This window comes from Vulpes lagopus, chromosome 16 (genome assembly GCF_018345385.1).
Source record: "Vulpes lagopus strain Blue_001 chromosome 16, ASM1834538v1, whole genome shotgun sequence".
Taxonomy (NCBI): Eukaryota; Metazoa; Chordata; class Mammalia; order Carnivora; family Canidae; genus Vulpes; species Vulpes lagopus.
The window spans coordinates 59,142,996-59,162,849 of NC_054839.1; the positions used below are offsets into that span (position 1 = coordinate 59,142,996).

Here is a 19,854-nt window from a genome sequence, read left to right on the forward strand (position 1 = left end):
GGAAATATTGCAATACAGGGAATCAAATTAATTGATTACCTGGTACAATATAAAAGTTAAATTTATACTATAATATAGTCTGTTAACTGTGCAGTAGCATTATGTCTAAAAATGTACATATTTTAGTTTTAAAATACTTTATTTTTAGAAAATGCTAACTATCATCTGACCTTTCAGTGAGTTGTAATCATTTTGCTGGTGGAGGGTCTTGCCTTGATGTTAATAGCTCATAATCAGGGAGAGGCTTGCCAAAGTTGGAGATTGGGGGTATAGCAGTTTCTTAAAATAAGACAACAGTAAAGTTTACCACATTGATTGGCTCATTTTTTCACTAACAATTTCTCTGTAGCATGTGGTGCTATTTGATAGAATTTTACCCACAGTAGAACATCTTTCAAAATTGGAGTCCGTTCTCTCAAACTCTACTACTGCTTGCTTCATCAACTAAGTTTATGTAAAATTCTGAATCCTTTGTTGTTGTTTCAACCATCTTCACAGCATCTTCATAAGGAGTAGATTCCGTCTCAAGAAACCATTTTTTTTCTTCATCCATAAGAAGCAGCTCCTGGTCCATTAAAATTTTATCATGAGATTGCAGCGATATAGTCATATCTTCAGGCTCCCCTTCTAATTCTCCCACGTCTTGTTTCTGCCCCTCCTGTTTCTGCCACCTCTCAGTTACTTCCTTCATTGCTGTCCTGAACCCTTGAAAGTCATCTATGAGAGTTAAAATCAACTTCTTCCAAACTCTTGTTTGATGTTGATGTTTTGACCTCTTCCCATGAATCATGAATGTTCTTTTTATTTTTTGTAATCATGAGTGCTCTTCATGGCATCTAGAATGGTGAGTCCTTTCCAGAAGGTTGTCAATTTACTTTGCCCAGATCCATCAAAGAAATCACTATCTATGTCAACTGTAGCCATATGGAAAGTGTCTCAAATAATAAAACTTGGAAGTCAAAATTGTTCCTTGATCCATAGGATGCAGAATCGATACTGGGTTAGCACACATGAAAACAACATTAAAATCATTGCACATCTCCGTCAGAGCTCTTGGGTGACCAGATGTATTGTCAGTGAGCAGTAATATTTTGAAAGGAATTACTTTTATGAGCAGTAGGTCAGTAGGTCCAAACAGTGGACTTAACATATTCAGTTAACCATGTTGTAAACATATGCTGTCACCAGGCTTTGTTTTTCCATTCATAGAGCACAGAAGATTTAACGTAATTCTTAAGGACCCTGTGATTTCCAGAATGGTCAGTGAGCATCGGCTTCAACTTAGTCACCAGCTATATAGCCTGCTAAAAGCAAGTCAGCCCATCCTTTGAAGCCCTGAAGCTAGGCATTGACTACTCTCTAGCTGTGAAAGTCCTAGAGGACATCTTCTTCCAATAGAAGGTTGTTTCATCCACATTGAAAAGCTGTTGTTAAAAAAAAAAGAAAAGAAAAGCTATTGTTTTGTTTATCCACCTTCATTAATGATCTTAGCTCGTCCCTCTGAATAACTTGCTGCAGCTTCTGCATCAGTCTTTACTGCTTCACTTTTACTTTCATATAGGGATGGCTTCTTTCCTTAGAACCTTAGGAACTAAGCTCTCCTAGCTTCAGACTTTCCTTCTGTAGCTTCCTCATTTGTTTTAGCTTTCTTAGAATTGAAGAGAGGGGCTGTGCCCAGGATTAAACTTTGGCTTAAAATGTGAGTGCTTTAAACCTTTATTCAGACATTTAAACTTTATCTCAGCAGTAAAGCTGTTTGACTTATCATTTGTGTGTTCACTGCAGGAAAACTTTTAATTTCATTCAAGAATTTTTCCCTTGCTATCACAGGTTTGCTTGTGAATGGTGGTGCAAGAAGCCTAGCTTTTAGCCTACCTTGGCTTTCAACCTAATTTCCTTCCTGAGATTAATCATTTCCATCTTTTTGTTTAAAGTGAGAGATGTACAACTCTTCCTTTCACTTGAACACTTCGAGGCCATTGTAGGGTTATAATTGGCTTTATTTCAATATTGTTGTGTCTCAGGAAATAGACCTGAGAAGATGGAGCTAGATGGGGGAATAGCCATTTGGTGGAGCAGTCAGAACACGCACAACGTTTATTAGTTAGGTCCACCATCTAATACGGGTGCAGTTCATGGTTCCCAAAATAATAGCAATAACATCACAGATCATCTTAATGAATATAACAATGATGAAAATGTTTGAGGGACGCCTGGCTGGCTCAGTTGGTAGAACATGGTTCTCAATCTCAGGGTCATGAGTTCAAGCCCCAAATTGGATATGGAGCCCACAGAAAGAAGGAGAGAGAGATGGAGGGAGGGAGGAGAAGGAAATATTTGAAATATTGTGAGGATAACCAAAATGTGACACAAACACCAAATGAGCACATGCTGTTGGAAAAATGGCACCAATAGACTTGCTCAACACAAGCTTGCCACAAACTTTGAATTTTTAAAAATGCGGCATTTGCAAAGCTTAGTGTAAAGCAAAGCTCAGTAAAACAAGGTATGCCTATATCACATGTTCATTTGATGTTTTTCTCCATGGTTTTGTTAATGCTGTTATCTGGAGAATGTTACTCATTTGCTCATTTCTGCCTTTTGAAAATCTACCCATCCTTGAGGACCTACGTCAAGTTATTTGTACCACGTACCACCTCTTTGGTTATATATTACATGCCACCTTGTATTATAATTGTGGAATTTCATGGGATTTTAAGCTCCTTGAGAATAGGAGCTGAGCTGCCTTTTATTTATTTTTGTTCTGTGGTAACTCGGATACAGTAGATATTCCATAAATATTTGTCAAATAAGTGGGTGAACAGTAATCTTACTGGAAGGATCATATGAGGCCAGTGGGCTACTGTTATCTACCTTAACTTAAGATTAAACTATCTCTAGCAAATGTATCATTTTTAAGTACACAGGACTGACTAACCAAGAGACAAAAATCTAGTATCTTTTTTTTTTTTTTTTTTAAGATTTTATTTATTTGACAGAGAGCATTCAAGCACAAGCAGGGAGGATGGCAGAGAAAGGGAGAAGCAAACTCCCCACTGAGCAGGGAGCCCAATGCGGGGCTCAATCCCCAGGACCCTGGGACCACGACCTGAGCTGAAGGCAGATGTTTAACGGACTGAGCCACCCAGGCGCCCCTATAGTCATCATTATTGATATAATTTTACGTACTCACTAAGATGATTCTAGCATTTTAATATCACTGTCACTGTTTAATATCACTGTCTAACATATTTCTAATGTTAGAAAATACTTAAGAACCAGGTTCTCTTAAGATAAGCACTTAATAATTGTCTAAAACTTGACACATAAGGAAACATAATTGTCTTAGCAAATCTAAAGCTGGGAATTGAGCCAAATGTTAAGACAAATAGATGGCTATAATAAAAGTATAGGTTGTATTTGGCCCAGCAGGAACCAAATAGCATAAATACTAAATGCATGAATATCTATCATCTGTGGTCTTCTTTTAGACTTTTATGTACATCTCCCCTTGTAGCAGTGATCACCAGTGAGGTGTCAAATTATATATTTGCCATATTATTATGTAATAAAGTGCATCCTAATAGGATTCAGCAAATTTATGCATTCTAAAAAGTTAGGTCAGGCAAGCAAGGATGGCAGAAATAAAAATCCAGTGTTGGGATTGTTTAGCTTTATCACTGAGAAAATAATATGTACCTATGAGCATATTGGGGCAGAAAAGTTAAGGTTCCCAAAGATAGACAGGTCTTAATTTAAGATTCAGATCATGATTTAATGAAAGTATCTTTAGGACAAACATAAGAAATCATGATTACCGAGGAGCTTCAGTCCACAACTAGGGTTTCAATGGATTCACCAAAGCAGCTGCACCCAGCCTGGGCCCCGGGATCATCTCAGATGTTTCCTGAAGAGCACTCTCAGGAAGGTTCAGCTGTTCAAACCATGTCCGAAGTGTTAGTAAAGAACCTTAGCAAACTGACTCTCAACCCTAGTATCAAACTCCCTTCCCCGCTACCAGATTATCCACCCCAGCAGCAGGAGAGAGAGAAGAAACCACAGGGGCTTGTTGACCGCATCCTCAGCAACAACAGGAAGAGGAGTGGAGTGAGGACTCTGTTAACTGCTAGGAAAGAAAGGATGGAGAGGATGATTCGATTGATTCAGTACCAGCGCTACCTCAACAAGCGGTCCATGCTTCAAAAGGATCTACCAGAGCAGGAAATTGAGGGGGAATCCAGAGTGGAAAGATTTAGATGTACCTGTCATTATTGCCTGTATCATAAAGATGTTTCTGAGGATACCAGCATGGAGAAAAATTATGACACGGAGCCAATGTAAACATAAACTTGTACTATTTCCTCTGATTAGTAATTCTAGGATCGTTATGCAGCAGCTCAGGAAAGCTGTTCTATGTTAAGACAAATTGTAATATTTTAATAATCTATGATATAAACTGTCTTGTATCTATTCCAGTTTGATATTAGTTTGTGAGGATTCCTGTAGTTTTCATTTGAATGACTTCAGTTCCTGTAGTTTGCATTTGAATGGTTTCAGTTTATGTCCACTTTTCAATTTGACCTAAGGAAGCACTACTAGGTTGAGTGTGCCTAAGTGTTTGAGAAGCCTAAAGTCATTAAGATAAAACCTAACATCAAAAAATCGAAGCCAAGTAACTTGTGCAGAAGGAATACACAGAAAACTTGGGGTGGTTTGGTTAGAGTATAATTAGGGGAGGTTGTGCATAAGGTAGATTTTTCTGGTTTTCAGAAATGGTAATTTTCTTGATGTGCTATTTCAATTTTTAGTAGCAAATGTGTATGTAGAGGATCTTATTAAAATTGAGACTTATTTGAAAAAAAAAAAAAAGAAATCATGATTACCCTAGGATATAACAACCTTCAAATTTGTAATGTTTATACCAGTGGCATGCCCCTATTAAGTTTAGAAGCACTGCAGATACTAACTCATCATTAACTCATACGTATATTTTAACTTCATTTTTAAGAGCAACATTAGACAAGGACAAGGTATCAGTAACTTTAGGAGTGGTTGTTTCTGTTTTTCTTGTTTTAGATTTGTAAAACCCAAACCTTCTGTTAGTATTAAAGTTGCTAGTACTGTATTGTACTTCCGTTGCATTCTTATTCAAGAATTCTGCAATATTGTTTATTTTATAACCATTGTACTTTATTGCTGTATACTTCAGTATTCTACTCAAAAGTAATGGAAACCTAGATTATTTTATTTTGTTGACCTTAAGTTTTGAAAAGAAGGTTGCTGTTACAAAGAGATAAAATGAGGGAAAAATTAAAAAAGATACCCTTGCCATCAGAAGGGTAGAGTTCCTAAGGACAACTTTCCCCCTTTACCACTAGTGAACAAAAATAGCTCTTAAAATAGACTCAATTTTTTTAGTTATATAACTTTTATTGCTGGATCAGAAAATGAATCATCATTTTTAGAAATTATTTGTTTAAAAAGCAATTTTTTATTAACCATGAAACTCTGGGAGTTACTATCCAATATGATAGAGAGGCCTAAAGCTAGTTAAAATGGTGCATAGAAAGAAAAATTGTTCTCTAGATGCTTAAACACAAGGAATATTAATTTTGCAAATAAGTCCATGAAAACTATATTTAATGATAAAGAAATATAGTGTATTTTAAATATAGTTATATATTTTTCTAATCATGATTATATAGAAAACTTGGAAAGGGTAAGAAAAGGGTAGGAAAAAAAATGCATTGAATATTTGTAACCTAGAGATACTCTCTGTAAACATGTAGTATATTTCCCTGTAGCCTTTTGTTTAACTACAAAATTACAAACATAATTTTAGACATAATTTTAGAGAGCTTTGTTTTTGTAGTTTAATAAGAAAGGGAAGTTTGTAAGAGACTGACATGCTTTAGTAGAAACAGGAATATGTGCCAACTGAGCTAAGATATCAAATGGGGAAAGAAAAACTGTAAAACACACACGTACACACACACACACACACACACACACACACACACAGAAAACAAATGCTGATAGGCATAGAAGGAACTTAACTTACTGGTAAATAATACTAACGTATAGTCCCTAAGAGCATTGCAGCACAGAATAACACTTCATATTTTAGTGATCTTTTCTTTCGAGAAAAGATTAGAGACTACCTGAATGGGACACCTGAAAAGCGGCCTCAAAAGTTCTCTCCTTCTGCCTCCCTTTAATGATTCCTCTGTTTTTTAATGGAATGTAGGTTGTTATGGTGATGAGAGGATATCTAACAGGAAGGGGATTGTAGATCTCATAATGTGAGGAAGAGAACTATATCAGCTTCAGGAAAAGTTTGAGATTATTCCTTTGAGCTGGACTTGGTATTTCATTTTGCCTTTATGTCAGTACACAGCAATGAGGTCGGTACTTCTTTCAAAAATTTCTACATACCATTCTGATGATTTCAGTCTTCTCTGTCTCTCCTTGGGATAACAGCCAAAAAATATGGGCAGCATTACTGTGTGTGTATGTACAGTTAGATATATAAAATAAATATCTGTTGAATGAATGGCCAGAAATTACCTATATTATTACTTAATAGCTAGAAGTAGGAATAATTTGGGGTTCAGGGTAAAGCCATAGAAGTAGGTTGCTAAAAGTTAAGCAGAAGCAAAGGTTGTAAGAATTGAGAAAATCACAGAATTCTAATATGGTGTTGTTAAGAGGGGGGGAAAGTAACATGGCATTCTAGTAGAACTAATGGAATACATTTATTTCTGGTCATATCATTGATTCAGCAATTTTCTTTGTGCATCTACCCTATGCTAGGAGTTTTCTAGGTGTTGGGAAGAAAATGGTAAGCAGGACAGACTTATTTGTCATGGAATGTATATTTTGGTGGGGAACACACACAATATAAAATGTAAGCATAACCTCTTTCTGCATCCTCTTTTAGTTATGTTTATGTTCAATAAAGGAAAAAGTAGGGTTCTGCTTAATTAGAAATTGTGTGGCATATGTGGTTAGGTAGTTAGATATTTGCTGATAGCGCTGTTTAATTCTGTTTTATTGTTTTTTTTTATTTTTTTAACATAGACTAATTTGGATTATATTTTATCTCTTTTTTTCTTTTCACAATTTACTGATTTTATTATAATCGTCACCATTGGTGTACTCTGTTAGTATAAAATTCATTGTCTACATGGTTGGCCATTTGTGAGCAGCTGGACTTAGCAGATAGTTTTGAGGCCCGGCCCGCAGCCTCACTCTGAAGTTACTAGCTGTTCAGATGGTACAGTTCTCCACACTTTCTTGGTCCTGGTCTGGCTCTTTTTTATTTTTTCTTAGCTTTCTTTTTTTTAATTGTAAAATATACGTAACAAAAAATTTACCATTTACTTCAAATGTAAGTTCAGTAGCATTTAAGTATATTCGCTGTTGTACTACCTTCACTACCATCCACCTACAAAACTCTTCATTTTGCAAAACTGAAACACTGTACCTAATAACAATAACTTCCCATCCTTCCTTCCCCCAGTTTATCTTTGTTTTAAATGTTCTTTTTCAACAGAAAAGTGGTTCTAATTTCATAAATAATTTAGCTTTTTCTTTTTAACTAGTGAGATCTCACTTGTGTTGTTACATTTTAAAAGACACTAGAGAACAGGTACCTATGGATTCTATGCCCACAAAGTAGATAAGACATGGAATTAAAGTCAAAGTGCAAGAGTTCAAATACTAGCTCCTCCACTTACTGCCTATGTGACTGTAGCAAGTTACTTAACTTGCATCTGTATGCCTCAGTTTCCCCATCTGAGAAATGGAGATAATAATGCTATCTATTTGTAATATTGTTATGAGGATTAATAATTAATGCATGTCCCTTGAGGGGAAGTTAAGTTATAGGGGAAGACATATGCATGTGTAAAGTTAACAAATAACTACAGTGTTACAAATGTTTAACAAATGATAGAATAAATATAATGAAAATGATAGGAAGGAGAGGTCATTGAAATTGTGGTGCCCAGGATAGGGTTCATGGAAAGCTATCAAAAGAAACCTTCCACAGACCCCTAACTCCCACATTTCTACCAGCATCTGGGGTTACATGCTCTGCTGTTTCATGTCAACTCACACACTCTTCCTTTTCATCTGGAATAGAGACAGCCTTTCCTGCTCCTGTCTAGACCTGGTGCCCACATTGGGTCTTAGATCCCCTTCCCTTTTGCCTGCATTTTTCTCCTCTGTCTTCCACATCAATTTCTTACTGTCTGTTGGGGCATTCTCATTATTGTGTCAGCCTGTTGTAATTACTCTGGCTAAAAACAACAAAATGTTTTAAAGCTTGACTCCACTACTACCAGCCACCACCTTATTTCCATATTCCCCTCAGCAGGAATAGTATTTCCCAAAATTGGGCTATTAGCTCTCTAATTCTGTTCCCCACTTTGTCTCTTAAGCCCACTCTAGTTAGGGTTTGCCCCTATAATTACCAGAACTGTTCTCATCAAAGTCCCAGTGACTTCCACATTGCTAAATCCAGTTAGTTCTTAGTCTTCATCTTATTTGACCTTTCAGCACCATTTGACAATGTTGATCCTTCCTACTTGATACACTTTACCAAACTTCCAGACTCTGCACTTAGTCTACTTCCTACCTTACCTCGTTGTCCTTTTGCAATTTTTTTAGAACTGCAGACTAGTATACCTAACTACCTAATCAACATTTCCAGTTAAATGTCTTATAGACTTAACCAATTCACATGACCAAAACCTAAAACTCCAAATCTTCCTCCTCCTTCCCACCAGGTAACTTATTCTGCCTTACAGCCTTCCCCTTCACAATTGATGGAACACCATCCTTCCTGACTTCTTTTTCTCACTTCTCCAGTGACATCATCAGCTAATCTTGTTGTTCTACCTTTAAATACATGCAGAGTACGGGCCTCTTTTTACTACGCTGGTCCAAGCCACCATCTTTTCTTGCCTAGATACTGCAGTAGCTTCCTGTTTTTGCTGGTTTCGTTGTTTTGTTTTGTTTTGTTTTGTTTTGTTTTGTTTTGTTTTGTTTTCCCTCCCTCGCCCTACAATCTGTTCACAACTCAGGAACCAGAATGATCCTATTAAATGTAAGATTATATCAGCATTTCTCAACCTCAGCCCTACAGACATTTTTGGTCCAGTAATTTTTGTTGTAGGGGATTGTCTTCTGTGTTGTAGGGTATTTAGCAATATCCCTGACCTCTCTACCCACTAGATGGCAGTAGTACCTGCCCCCATTGTGACAACCAAAAATGTTTCCAGATACTGCCAAAATTGCCTGGTAGGGGGCAAAATCACCCCTGGCTGGACACCAGTGGCCTATATGGTGCTTTTCTTAACTGGGAATTAATATAGTAGGTGTTTGTCTCCCTTAAAAAGATGTTAAAATTGTCCTGGTCATGTTTGTAAGAATTTTGTACCTACATGCAATATATGGTTGATCCTAGGAATCTGGATCCAGCTTTTTCCTGCATTTCTATTTCACAGTTTATGTTCTTTCTACAGGTTATTCCCTCCCCCCCCCCCTTCCATTATATGGAAAAGGAAATTAATTCCTGTTTATTTTTTCAAAGATCTTATTTATTTGAGAGAGCGCGCGTAAGCTCACACACACACACACACACACACACACACACACACGTGGGGAGAGGCAGAGGGACAGGGAAAAACAGACTCCCCACTGATCAGGGAGCCCAATGAGATTTCAAGGCTCAATCCCAGGACTCTGAGATCGTGACCCAAGTGGAAGGCAGGTGCTTAACCCACTGAGCCACCCAGGCACACACCCCCCATTGTGTTTAAACCAAAAATTCCCTTGAGTATCTCATTTTTAATGCATCACTAAATGCACATCACACATACAAATAAATAGCTAATATTGTGGCTCATTGTTTACATTTTGTTTAGCTAATCTCACTTTAAGATTTATATTGCACTGTGTAACAAAAACTACTTCATGTTGTTCAATACTAATTCATATGTATCTAGTATATTTAATAAAATCTTTTCATATTCTCTAAAGTTTCTTAATCGTATAAAAATTCCTACTCTAACCTATTTCAAAAGAATTGCTTATATCTTATAGAAGAAATGTTTAATGTTCGTTTTGTAGGTTATTGAAGACAATGGTGTTCGAAGAGTTGTTGTGGTTCCTCAGGCACCAGAGTTTCATCCTGGCAGTCACACTGTCATACACCGTTCCCCACATCCTCCCCCTCTACCTGGTTTCATTCCTGTCCCAACCATGATGCCTCCTCCACCACGCCATATGTACTCACCAGTGACTGGAGCTGGAGACATGTCAACACAGTATTTGCCACAGTATCAATCTTCTCAAGTATATGGAGATGTAGGTAAGACATCTAAAAATATTCCTGTCTTTATGGAGTTAACTCTCTTTACTTAGATATAATAAATGCTACATTATGTAAAAGAAATGACCAAACAGTAACAATATCACAATCATGTTCTTTTACCTAAGGACTGTGTTAAGTATTTCATCCTCATGATTACCCCTCAAGACAAAAAAATAAACAGAAAATCAAAGAGGGAAAATAACATACCGTGCAGCGATATTTAGTGGGGGCATGTTCAAACAAGAGTTTTTCTTCTCTATCCTGCCAGCTAGACAGTAAGGAAAACTTTCAGCCAGGAATAATCATACTGTTAAATCCTTAAGGTTGTGCTGTCACTTACCAAAGTTGCTAGGTTCTGTAAAGGACTGGGCGGTGGGGAGAGTCAGGGAAACAAAATATAATCTTGGCCCGTGGGAAGTTAATAAATTTGTTGGGAAGGATAGACAACCAACATACACACAGAAAATAGTAATCTTATTCTTTCCTATGCATTTAAATATCATCTGTATACTGACAGCTGGCAGATTTGTGTCTCCAGCCAAAACCTCGCCTCTGAGCTTCAGACTTCTATTTCTAACTGCCTTCTTGATAACTTCACTTAAAGTATTATGTGTATCAGTTACATTGGTTCTAAAACGTAAATCTCAATTATGTAGCCTGCTTTTCTTTGTCATCTTCATCTTGATATTGGTACCACTTTCCACTCAGTTTGCTCTAGTGAAAACCACATGATCGAATTTATTCTTTCTTCTTTAACCCCCACATCAACTGCTATCAGTTTTATTTTCAGAAGCTCCAAATTTTATCTACTTTTTTCCACTACTACTCAAATCTAGTCCACTATCAGCTCTTGTCAGGATAACTGCAGGAGCAGCTGCCTTCCAGTTGGTCTTCTGCTGTCATTGTCTCATTATAGTTAGAATAAAATCCTGAACCTTCTCCTAGACCACGATTTCTGCACATCTGCACTCTGGATGTTTGGAAATTGGTGAGTGTTTCAGAGTATAAAACTGCATTGTAGGATATTCAGGAGAAACCATGCCCTCTACCTACTAGATGCCAGTAGCATACAACTCCTCCCCACTCTCCCCTATCTTCACCCAGTTGTGACAATCAAAAATATCTCCAGACATTGCCAAATGACCCATAGGGACCAAAATGAGCCTGCTTGCCAGTCCCCTGGCCTGGACAAGGCCGTGTGCCCTGTGCCCTGTGACCTTGGACTGCTTTTTTCCCACTTATCCCACCCCACCCCCTTCAGTTTTTCAAAACCTCCAAGCTCCTTTTGCCCCAGTGCACTGCATACATGTCCTCTCTACCAGGGATGCTCTTTTTTCCGTGGAAGGCTCCTTTTTTTTTCCCCTTTAGATTTCCGCTTTCAGAGGGAGCCTCTGTGACTTTACCTTATCAATCTCTCACACTGAAACCTGTTTCTTTCACAGAACTTGACACAATTTGATTTTTTTAATTCACATTTCTTTCCCCCTGACAACTAAATCTGTTTTATTCATCACTTGCACTTAGCAATACCTATCATTAATGCTTAGTAAACTTACAGAATAAATAATTCTAAACACAGAATTTTAATTATACAGCATAGCCTCTAAGTGGTAAATACATTATATATCACATCATGTATATATTTTTCAAACTTACTTCTCTTGCCCAAGTAATGCATATTGATTCTGTAGGACTGGGTAGGGTTTGGGTTTCTACATCTCTAATAAACTCCCAAGTGAGGCTCCTACAGTGGTCCAGTCAAAACTTGAGTAGCAAGAGTTTATACTACAAATCAGTTTCATCCTCCTATTTACTTCACTGCTCATTTTTTATGACTTACTTCTTAAAAAGGTGTTTGAGAAAATTACAAGAAAAAAACTAGATATTATAATTACTGCTATTTCACATTGTTAAACACCCATTGTTATTCAGAGAGGATATTAAAATACATGGATATGTTTCATAGTGATGTGAAGGAAAGTGAAAAACACAAATCCACAAAGGGTACAAATCTAAGAAGCTAGCTATCCAGTGATGGAAGACAAGTCATGTTGTATTTGAGGTTATAAGCCAAAGTGTCTATCAGTAGATCCAAATAACTGACGGTAATTTTAACTGACGGTAATTTTATCACTAGTAGCAGCCTCCATGAAAAGGAAATTCTAGCTATTTCATAAAAATATATGCACAATATGAATATTTGATACAAATGTTCATACAATATGCTGTCTTTATGTCTAGCTTTTTTTTCACTAGGGCTGTTTCTTTAAGGCTTAGTTCAGAAGTGTAGCATGATCAGTACTCCATTCCTTCTTATGGCTGAAAAATATTACATTATGTGAATATAATTTTGTTTATCCTTTTGTTCATTGATGGACATTTGAGTTGTTTCCACTTTTTATCCATTTTGAATAATGATGCTTTGATAGTTGTATAACAAGTTTTTGTGTAGACATGTTTTTACTTCTGCTGGGATATACCTGAGAGAATAGCTGGCTTATATAGTAACTCTGTGTTTAACTTCTTGAGAAGCTGCAAAACTGTTTTCCATAGTGACTGCACCATTTTACATTCCCACCAGCAATGTGTGAGGGTCCTAATTTAATTTCTCCATATCTTTGCTTAAACTTATTATGGTCTTTTGAATCTAGCCATCCTGGTAAGTGTGAATTTGTGTTGCATTGTGGTTTTGATTTGTTTGTTTCTCGTTACTGATGTTGAATATCTTTTCATTTGCTTATTGGCTGTTTTGCATATCTTCTTTGGAGAGTTGTCTGTTCAAATCCCACTCCCATTTTTTTAGTTGGGTTATTTGTCTTTTTATTGTTAAGTTGTAAGAGTTTTGATATATTATGGATTCAAGGTATATGATATAGATGTTTTCTCTTACATTGTGTTCTCACTTTATCAGTGGTGTCCTTTAATGCAGAAAAGAAAAATGTTGGTAAAATCTGATTTTTCTTTGATAGTTTATCCTTTTGGTGTCCTAAGAAACTATTATCTAAACCAAAGTCAGATGTATTTGTACCTGTGTTTCCTTCTATGAGCTTAATAGCCTTACTTCCTACATTTAGGTCTTTGATTCATTTTAAGTTTTGTATATGGTGTAAGGTAGGTGTCCAAACTCACTCTTTTACGGATAGATATCCAAATTCCTGTGTTTTTTATTCTAATGTTCTTGTACATATAATACTAATTTCAAGAATATTGTACTAATTTTCTTAAAACATTGATAAAACTTTACTGAGATTTTTCGAGCCTTTTAAAAAATATTTTTCTCATTACAGATTTTAAATTTAAAATAAAAATAAACTCTGGAACAGGTAACAATATTTATGGAGTGTATTGATTTTATTATAGTGCTTTGTCACTTTTTTTATAATAAATACTTTTTTCTAAATCACAGCCTTGAGTTTGTGATAACCAGAGATGCAGTGTTTTGTACCTTGAACCTATTCTTAGTAAACAATCTACTTATTTCTTTGTATTAATGCCTATAACTTTATTTTTCAGTGATGGTTTGGTTTGGTGTTTTTCTTTGGTTTTGTTTTGTTTTGTTTTTTAAGTCATAAGGGAATTTAGACAGGTGATGGCTTTCTGTTTACCTATTTCATATGTTTGAAGTTGAAAGAGTTGCTAAAAGTGATGGCTACAAAAAAGTAAAGAAAAAGAATTGTACACACTTCAATTCAGGTCTTACCCCACCTATGTTTATCATAACATACCACCAAGCTACTTCTGTGGAGGGTTAATAGTTAATTAAGAAAAGATGAAGAAAAGAAATGTCTCTGGAAATTTATTTGATGTATATAATTATAATCAAAAAGCTTGATTCTGTCAGTTGCTGGAGAAACAAATATCTTTGTTCTGCAAAATTATTTTTTAAGATACTTTATAATAGTTCTTATACAAGATAATGATAAATTGTTTTCCTCTTCCTTTTTTCATGTCATAAGTGTATTTGGAATAAATGACATTTTTAAATGTTTTTATTTTTATTTCTTCCTAGATGCTCACTCTACACATGGGAGGTCCAACTTTAGAGATGAAAGATCTAGTAAGACATATGAACGTTTGCAGAAAAAATTAAAGGATCGCCAAGGAACACAGAAAGATAAAATGAGCAGTCCACCATCATCACCCCAGAAATGCCCTTCTCCCATAAATGAACATAATGGGCTTATAAAGGGGCAGAATGCTAGTGGTGCAAACGTAGGATCAGCAAAGAATAAGTCAGGGAAAGGGAAAGGTGGTGCACAAATTGATACAGAAATAGAAGGTAACTATTTAAAATAATATTTAAAAAACTATTCCTTTTGGTACTTTTTGTTGTTATTTAATCAACTAAAAGTATATTTTTTCAGTTATTTAATCATGCTTCATTTAAAATGTAGATTAGCAACTCTTCCTAATGTGTATGAAGTTTTAGAATCTCAAATGTTTCTACGGTACTTTTTACAATATGGGAAAGCCCAATTAGTAATTTCACAAAAATTGTAAATTTTACTAGCCAAGAGAAATTTCTCTCGGAAAGGAATACCCTAATAAAGTTCATCCAGATTCCTTTTCCTATCTTTCTGGGCTCTTTGACAAGGCCGTGCTCGTTTTTATCAAACTCTTTATTTCTTTCTACTTCTTTATGTATGAGTATTCTTCATTACTTTCTTCAGAAGTTCTTTTCTCTCAAAATCCCCTTATTTCCCTTGGACCTTTCCCCTAACCTATGACTTCCACCATATGAACTCTGAGCACTACTTCCTTTTGTTATAATTTCCATTCCCCACCAATACATTTAATGCTTTAACAGCCTCATGGTTTGTACATTAATATTTATATTTAAAATCTTCTCCCATATTTTTGAGACCTTCTGATCAGTATTTTTCAGTATTGATGTTAACAAGAGTTAAGCTAAAGTTTCGGGTATATCACTTATGGATAGAAGTTATGGTCAAGTCAATTATATTTTTATCTTGGGAACCACAGTTAAGGCCTGTCAAGAAACAAACACTTGGGTGCTGGGGTGGTTCATTCAGTCAAACATCTGACTCTTAGTTTCAGCTCAGGTCGTGATTTCAGAGTCGTGAGATCAACCCCCATATAAGAACAAACTCTGTTAAGTTGTTAACTGTTACGAGGCATGAGATTGGGACACCTAGATGGCTCAGTCTGGTGGGCCTCTGCCTTCAGCTCGAGTCATAATCCTGGAGACCTGGGATCAGGCACCACATCAGGCTCCCTGCTCAGTGCCTGCTTCTCCCTCTCACTCTGCCTGCTTGTGCACATGCACGCTCTCTCCCTCTCTCTTCTCTCTCTGTTAAATAATCTTTAAAAAAAAAAAAAAAAGGGTAAGATTGGGAAATGAGAATTCCAGAGAGTATTTTTTACAGCTATGAATAAAAATATACTTTCTATAAGAAAAATTTAATGACTGGTTCAGATATATAAAGCAGCATTATAATTAGGGATCACAGTTAAAATCGAAATAGAAACTCAAGCAGAAGAATCCTGAAGAGCCACAAACTGCTGAATATGCACTAAAGTAAAAACTAGGAAATAAAAATCTCAGATTACCAACATGGCTTTAGAAGACATATTGTGGAGGGAGAGGGATGATTGTATTTAAGTTCATTTTTTAAATATTCTTTTATTTTCTTTAAGAAAAAGATGAAGAAACTAAAGCTTTCGAAGCACTTCTTTCCAGCATTGTCAAACCAGTGGTAAGTATTGCTTAAGTATTATTTACATAGGATTTTGGTAATATTTTAATTCAGGCCTTGCTTCAAACTTGAGTATATTAGGGGCACCTGGCTGGCTCAGTCGGAAGAGCGCGTGCTCTTGCTCCTGTAGTCTTGAGTTCAGGCCCCCACATTGGGTGTAGAGATTACTTAAATAAATTTAAAAAAAAATTTTTTTAAACTGTAAATATGATATCAATAACGGGTCAATATAGATCTGACATAATGAGAAATATGTTGATCAGTGAAGCAGAGTATTCAATCAAGAATTCATTTCTTAAACTAGGATTTAGGGGCACCTGAGTGGCTCAGTCAGTTAAGTGCCTGCCTTTGGCTTAGGTCATGATCCCAGGGTCCTGGGATCCAGCCCAAGTCAGCTCCCTGCTCAGCAAGGAGCTTGCTTCTCCTTCCTGCTGTCCCTGCTTGTGCTATCTTCTCTATCACATAAGTAAATAAAATCTTAAAAAAAAAACAAACTGGGATTTAATATATGCTACATGACATTGGAAATCATTAGAAAAGACAAAGATGTAATATATAGTATGGATATGACTGATTACCAGTTTTTTAAAAATCTATTTGTATGATTTCCATAAGAAATATATTCAGTTAACTCCAGATGCAGAAAGAGTTAAAAACGGTAGAAGAGGTTTATATTCCCCAATCTTTATACGTATGGATGTAATAGAAAATATAAGAAAATCAGCAAAAGGTGTGGCGGCCAAAGTGGCTACATAAAATTTCCTGCTTATTTTCTATATAGCCTGTATGTATAAAGGTTATCATCTTAATTAGGAAAAACATTTGCATCAGATTTGACAAAAGATTAACTTTAAGTGCTCATACAAATTGAACTTTTTTATTATTTTTTTAAGTTTGGTGTTTTTTTTTTGTTGTTTTTTGTTTTTTTTTTTTGAGAGAGAGTACATAAGCAGGGGGAGAGGCAGAGGGAGAAGGAGGTTTCCCACTGAGCAGGAAGCTCTGTGCTGGGCTCTATCCCAGGACTCTGAAATCATGACCTTTACCTTTCTGAGCCACCCAGGTGCCCCTAAATTGAACTTTTTAAACCCATTAAGACTCCAAAGTGTTTTTACTAGTAATCAAAAGAAATATAAATTAAACTTCTCTGAAACCATGAGGTCCCATTTCTTAGTAAAAAGTTACGCAAACAAAAATGGTTTTTGTAGCACTAATATTAACAACAATTTTTAAAATGCATAAATTGAGATTTTTATTGAACAGAACTATATAGCCATTTAAAAATACGATTTTAAAGGCTAAAAACATGCAAAGATGCTTTTGTAGGGAAAAGTACTAGTGATCAAACTATTTGGACACCATGATTACAGTCTTGTAAAGGAAGGACTTTAGGGGCAGCCTGGGTGGCTCAGCGGTTTAGCGCCACCTTCAGCACAGGGCGTGATCCTGGAGACCTGGGATCGAGTCCCATGTCGGGTTCCCAGGATGGAGCCTCCTGTCTCTGCCCCTCCCCCATGAATAAATAAATAAAATCCTTTTTTTTTTTAATGAAGGACTTTAGAAAAAGAAGGAAACTAGAAGGAAAAACCAAAATGTCACAATTGTACGGATTAGTAATTTTCTTTTTCTGCTTTTTGTAAAAGCTATATCTTCACTCCATTTTAAAAGTAAGCTAATAGATCTGCCAGTGATTAAGATTGAATTTTTATTTTATTATATGTGAAATCTTTTATGGTAAAATATGAATATAGTAAGTAGAAATAAATTCCTTTTTCCCACTCTTCTGATTTAGCCACACCTAACAGTTTGGATTTCTGATTTCACTTCATTTTTATGTGTTCATCCACCAAAATATATTCTTTTCTATTGTCTTTTTATGAAAAAAGGATCATGCTGTACCCTGTTGTTCTATGGCACATTTTTTTCACTGTGCTATGCCTTACCAATCTGTGTTATTACATTATTCTTTTAAGAACTAGATTTTCAGTCAGTCAAAATATTGGCATGATAACCAATCACAAATACTTATTGAGATCTTACTATCAATAATAAAAGGAAATGTAAAAAGAGCCTTTACAGAAATAAAGGTAATGTGATGCATTACTGAGGCAAGGGGAATTAAATACAGCAATCAGGAAAACCTTCTCTGAGCTGAAGAATTAGAAAGGTTACAAGAGTTAGAAGGGATAGGAGAGGGAAAGCAGGAATAATATGGGCAAGTTTACCAGATGGAAAGAACCATCCTCATTGGAGTGTAGTGAAATGGAGGAAAGAGAAGTATAAGTAGTGGTGGAAGGAGACTACAGGGCTTTCTCAGCCAGGATAAGGCCATTTATTAAACATTGATAAAAATATTTCCTGATTTACAAAACAAAAATTTCTATCCCTTCTCTGTAAAAAAAAAAAAAGAAATCCATGGCAATATAACTTTGTGCTAAGTTACCAAAAAAATATTTGATTTTATTTTTGTTGGGAAACAGATTAGAAAAATTGTTGTTACTCTCTTCACCCCCTCTCCACAAAAGCTTACCTTTTAATTTAACCAAACCATTTTAGGATGTTTGAGTAAGCCACTTATCTAATAAACTATAGTCCTACTTTTTCTGACTATAAATAATAGATTTGGATGCTCTGGTTTTCTTTCATTCTAATTTAGGTTCTCTGAAAAAATTGAGCTTATACATGTAAATTAAGGTAAACATACACAGTTTTCATAATAATAGCTAACACGAGTTTACTAGTGTCAAACTCTGTTTAAAGTACTTTGAAAACAAAAGGAAAAAAAAGTACTTTGAAAACATATGCTTTATATAATTCCTAGAACAACCTTATTTGTATTCTTTTTCCTAGTTTACAAATAAGGAAACTGAAGTGAGAGGAAGTTTAATAAGAAATTCAGTCAATGTGTATATCCATATGTATATCGCTAAATTAATTAAAAAGGAATTTGCATGTCTTAATAGAATCAGTATATGAATGAAATAATAGCTAATAGTAGCAGCATTTACTTGGTATCGTATATAATAAAAGTATAATTTTTCAGGCCATAAATCTTGAAACAGTTCTTCTAAAGAAGTTCTTACCCAATATTATGAGGAAGATGTAATTTTGTAAAATAAGTCCTGTATCTTAAAAGAAAGAAAGTAATGCTGATGGTTTGGTTTGGTTTTGTTTTTGTTTCTTTTTACAGCTTAGGTAACAGTAGCTGTTTTGCTAAATTACTTGTGAGCTGCGAAGTATAGGTCGGGTGTGTGTGTGTGTGTGTGTAGCTGTTTTTGCATACTCTGGTTCATTTAGAGCGCCAAACTAAATGTATTCACTTACTCCATAAATATTTGACCACTAATAAAATGCTACATGCTGTGCTAAAAGCTGGAGATGGAATGAAAAGCAAAGGACAGGCATGGCCCTTGCCCTCAGAACTTAGGTTAGTAGATTAAATCATGCAATAAATATAAAATTATATCTGTGGAGTACCAGAACAGAGATATAGTTCTGTAAGAATATATAATAGAGGGACTAGGCCTTGACAGGGGCGTCAAAAGAAGTATCACTAAGGAAAGATGATTGAACTGAAATTTAAAGAAAAAGTACCCACCACTGTGAACTGTGGGTGGGGGTGGGAGTTAGTGTGGGGACAGTATTGCAGAATAACCAATATTTGAAATACAATACCATTTTACTTTATTTTATGGAAAAAGGAATAGATTCAGAAAAGTTGGGTGACTTGTCCAGTCAGGAAAGAATTCTTGAGTCGTC

The 19,854-nt window shown here is 35.6% G+C and overlaps 2 protein-coding genes across 5 annotated transcripts in view; both read left to right on the forward strand.

The window, feature by feature from the left end:
• FNDC3A (fibronectin type III domain containing 3A) overlaps nt 1-19,854 on the forward strand; it is a 171,503-nt gene that overhangs the window by 98,253 nt on the left and 53,396 nt on the right. For all 4 annotated transcript variants that reach the window (XM_041730968.1, XM_041730969.1, XM_041730971.1 and 1 more), the window contains 3 exons: nt 10,138-10,378; nt 14,391-14,660; nt 16,040-16,098. In XM_041730968.1, coding sequence (XP_041586902.1) covers nt 10,138-10,378; nt 14,391-14,660; nt 16,040-16,098 — 570 coding nt within the window. The remainder of the gene's footprint in view (nt 1-10,137; nt 10,379-14,390; nt 14,661-16,039; nt 16,099-19,854) is intronic.
• Nucleotides 3,509-4,851, forward strand: LOC121476850 (developmental pluripotency-associated protein 3-like). The gene has a single exon (XM_041730972.1). It carries the CDS (start codon nt 3,811-3,813, stop codon nt 4,339-4,341), a length of 531 nt encoding a protein of 176 aa, XP_041586906.1. The 5' UTR covers nt 3,509-3,810; the 3' UTR covers nt 4,342-4,851.

Coding starts and splice junctions, on each gene's coding strand:
- LOC121476850 (XM_041730972.1), top strand. CDS start 3,811: ATGATTACCGAGGAGCTTCAGTCCACAACTAGGGTTTCAATGGATTCA.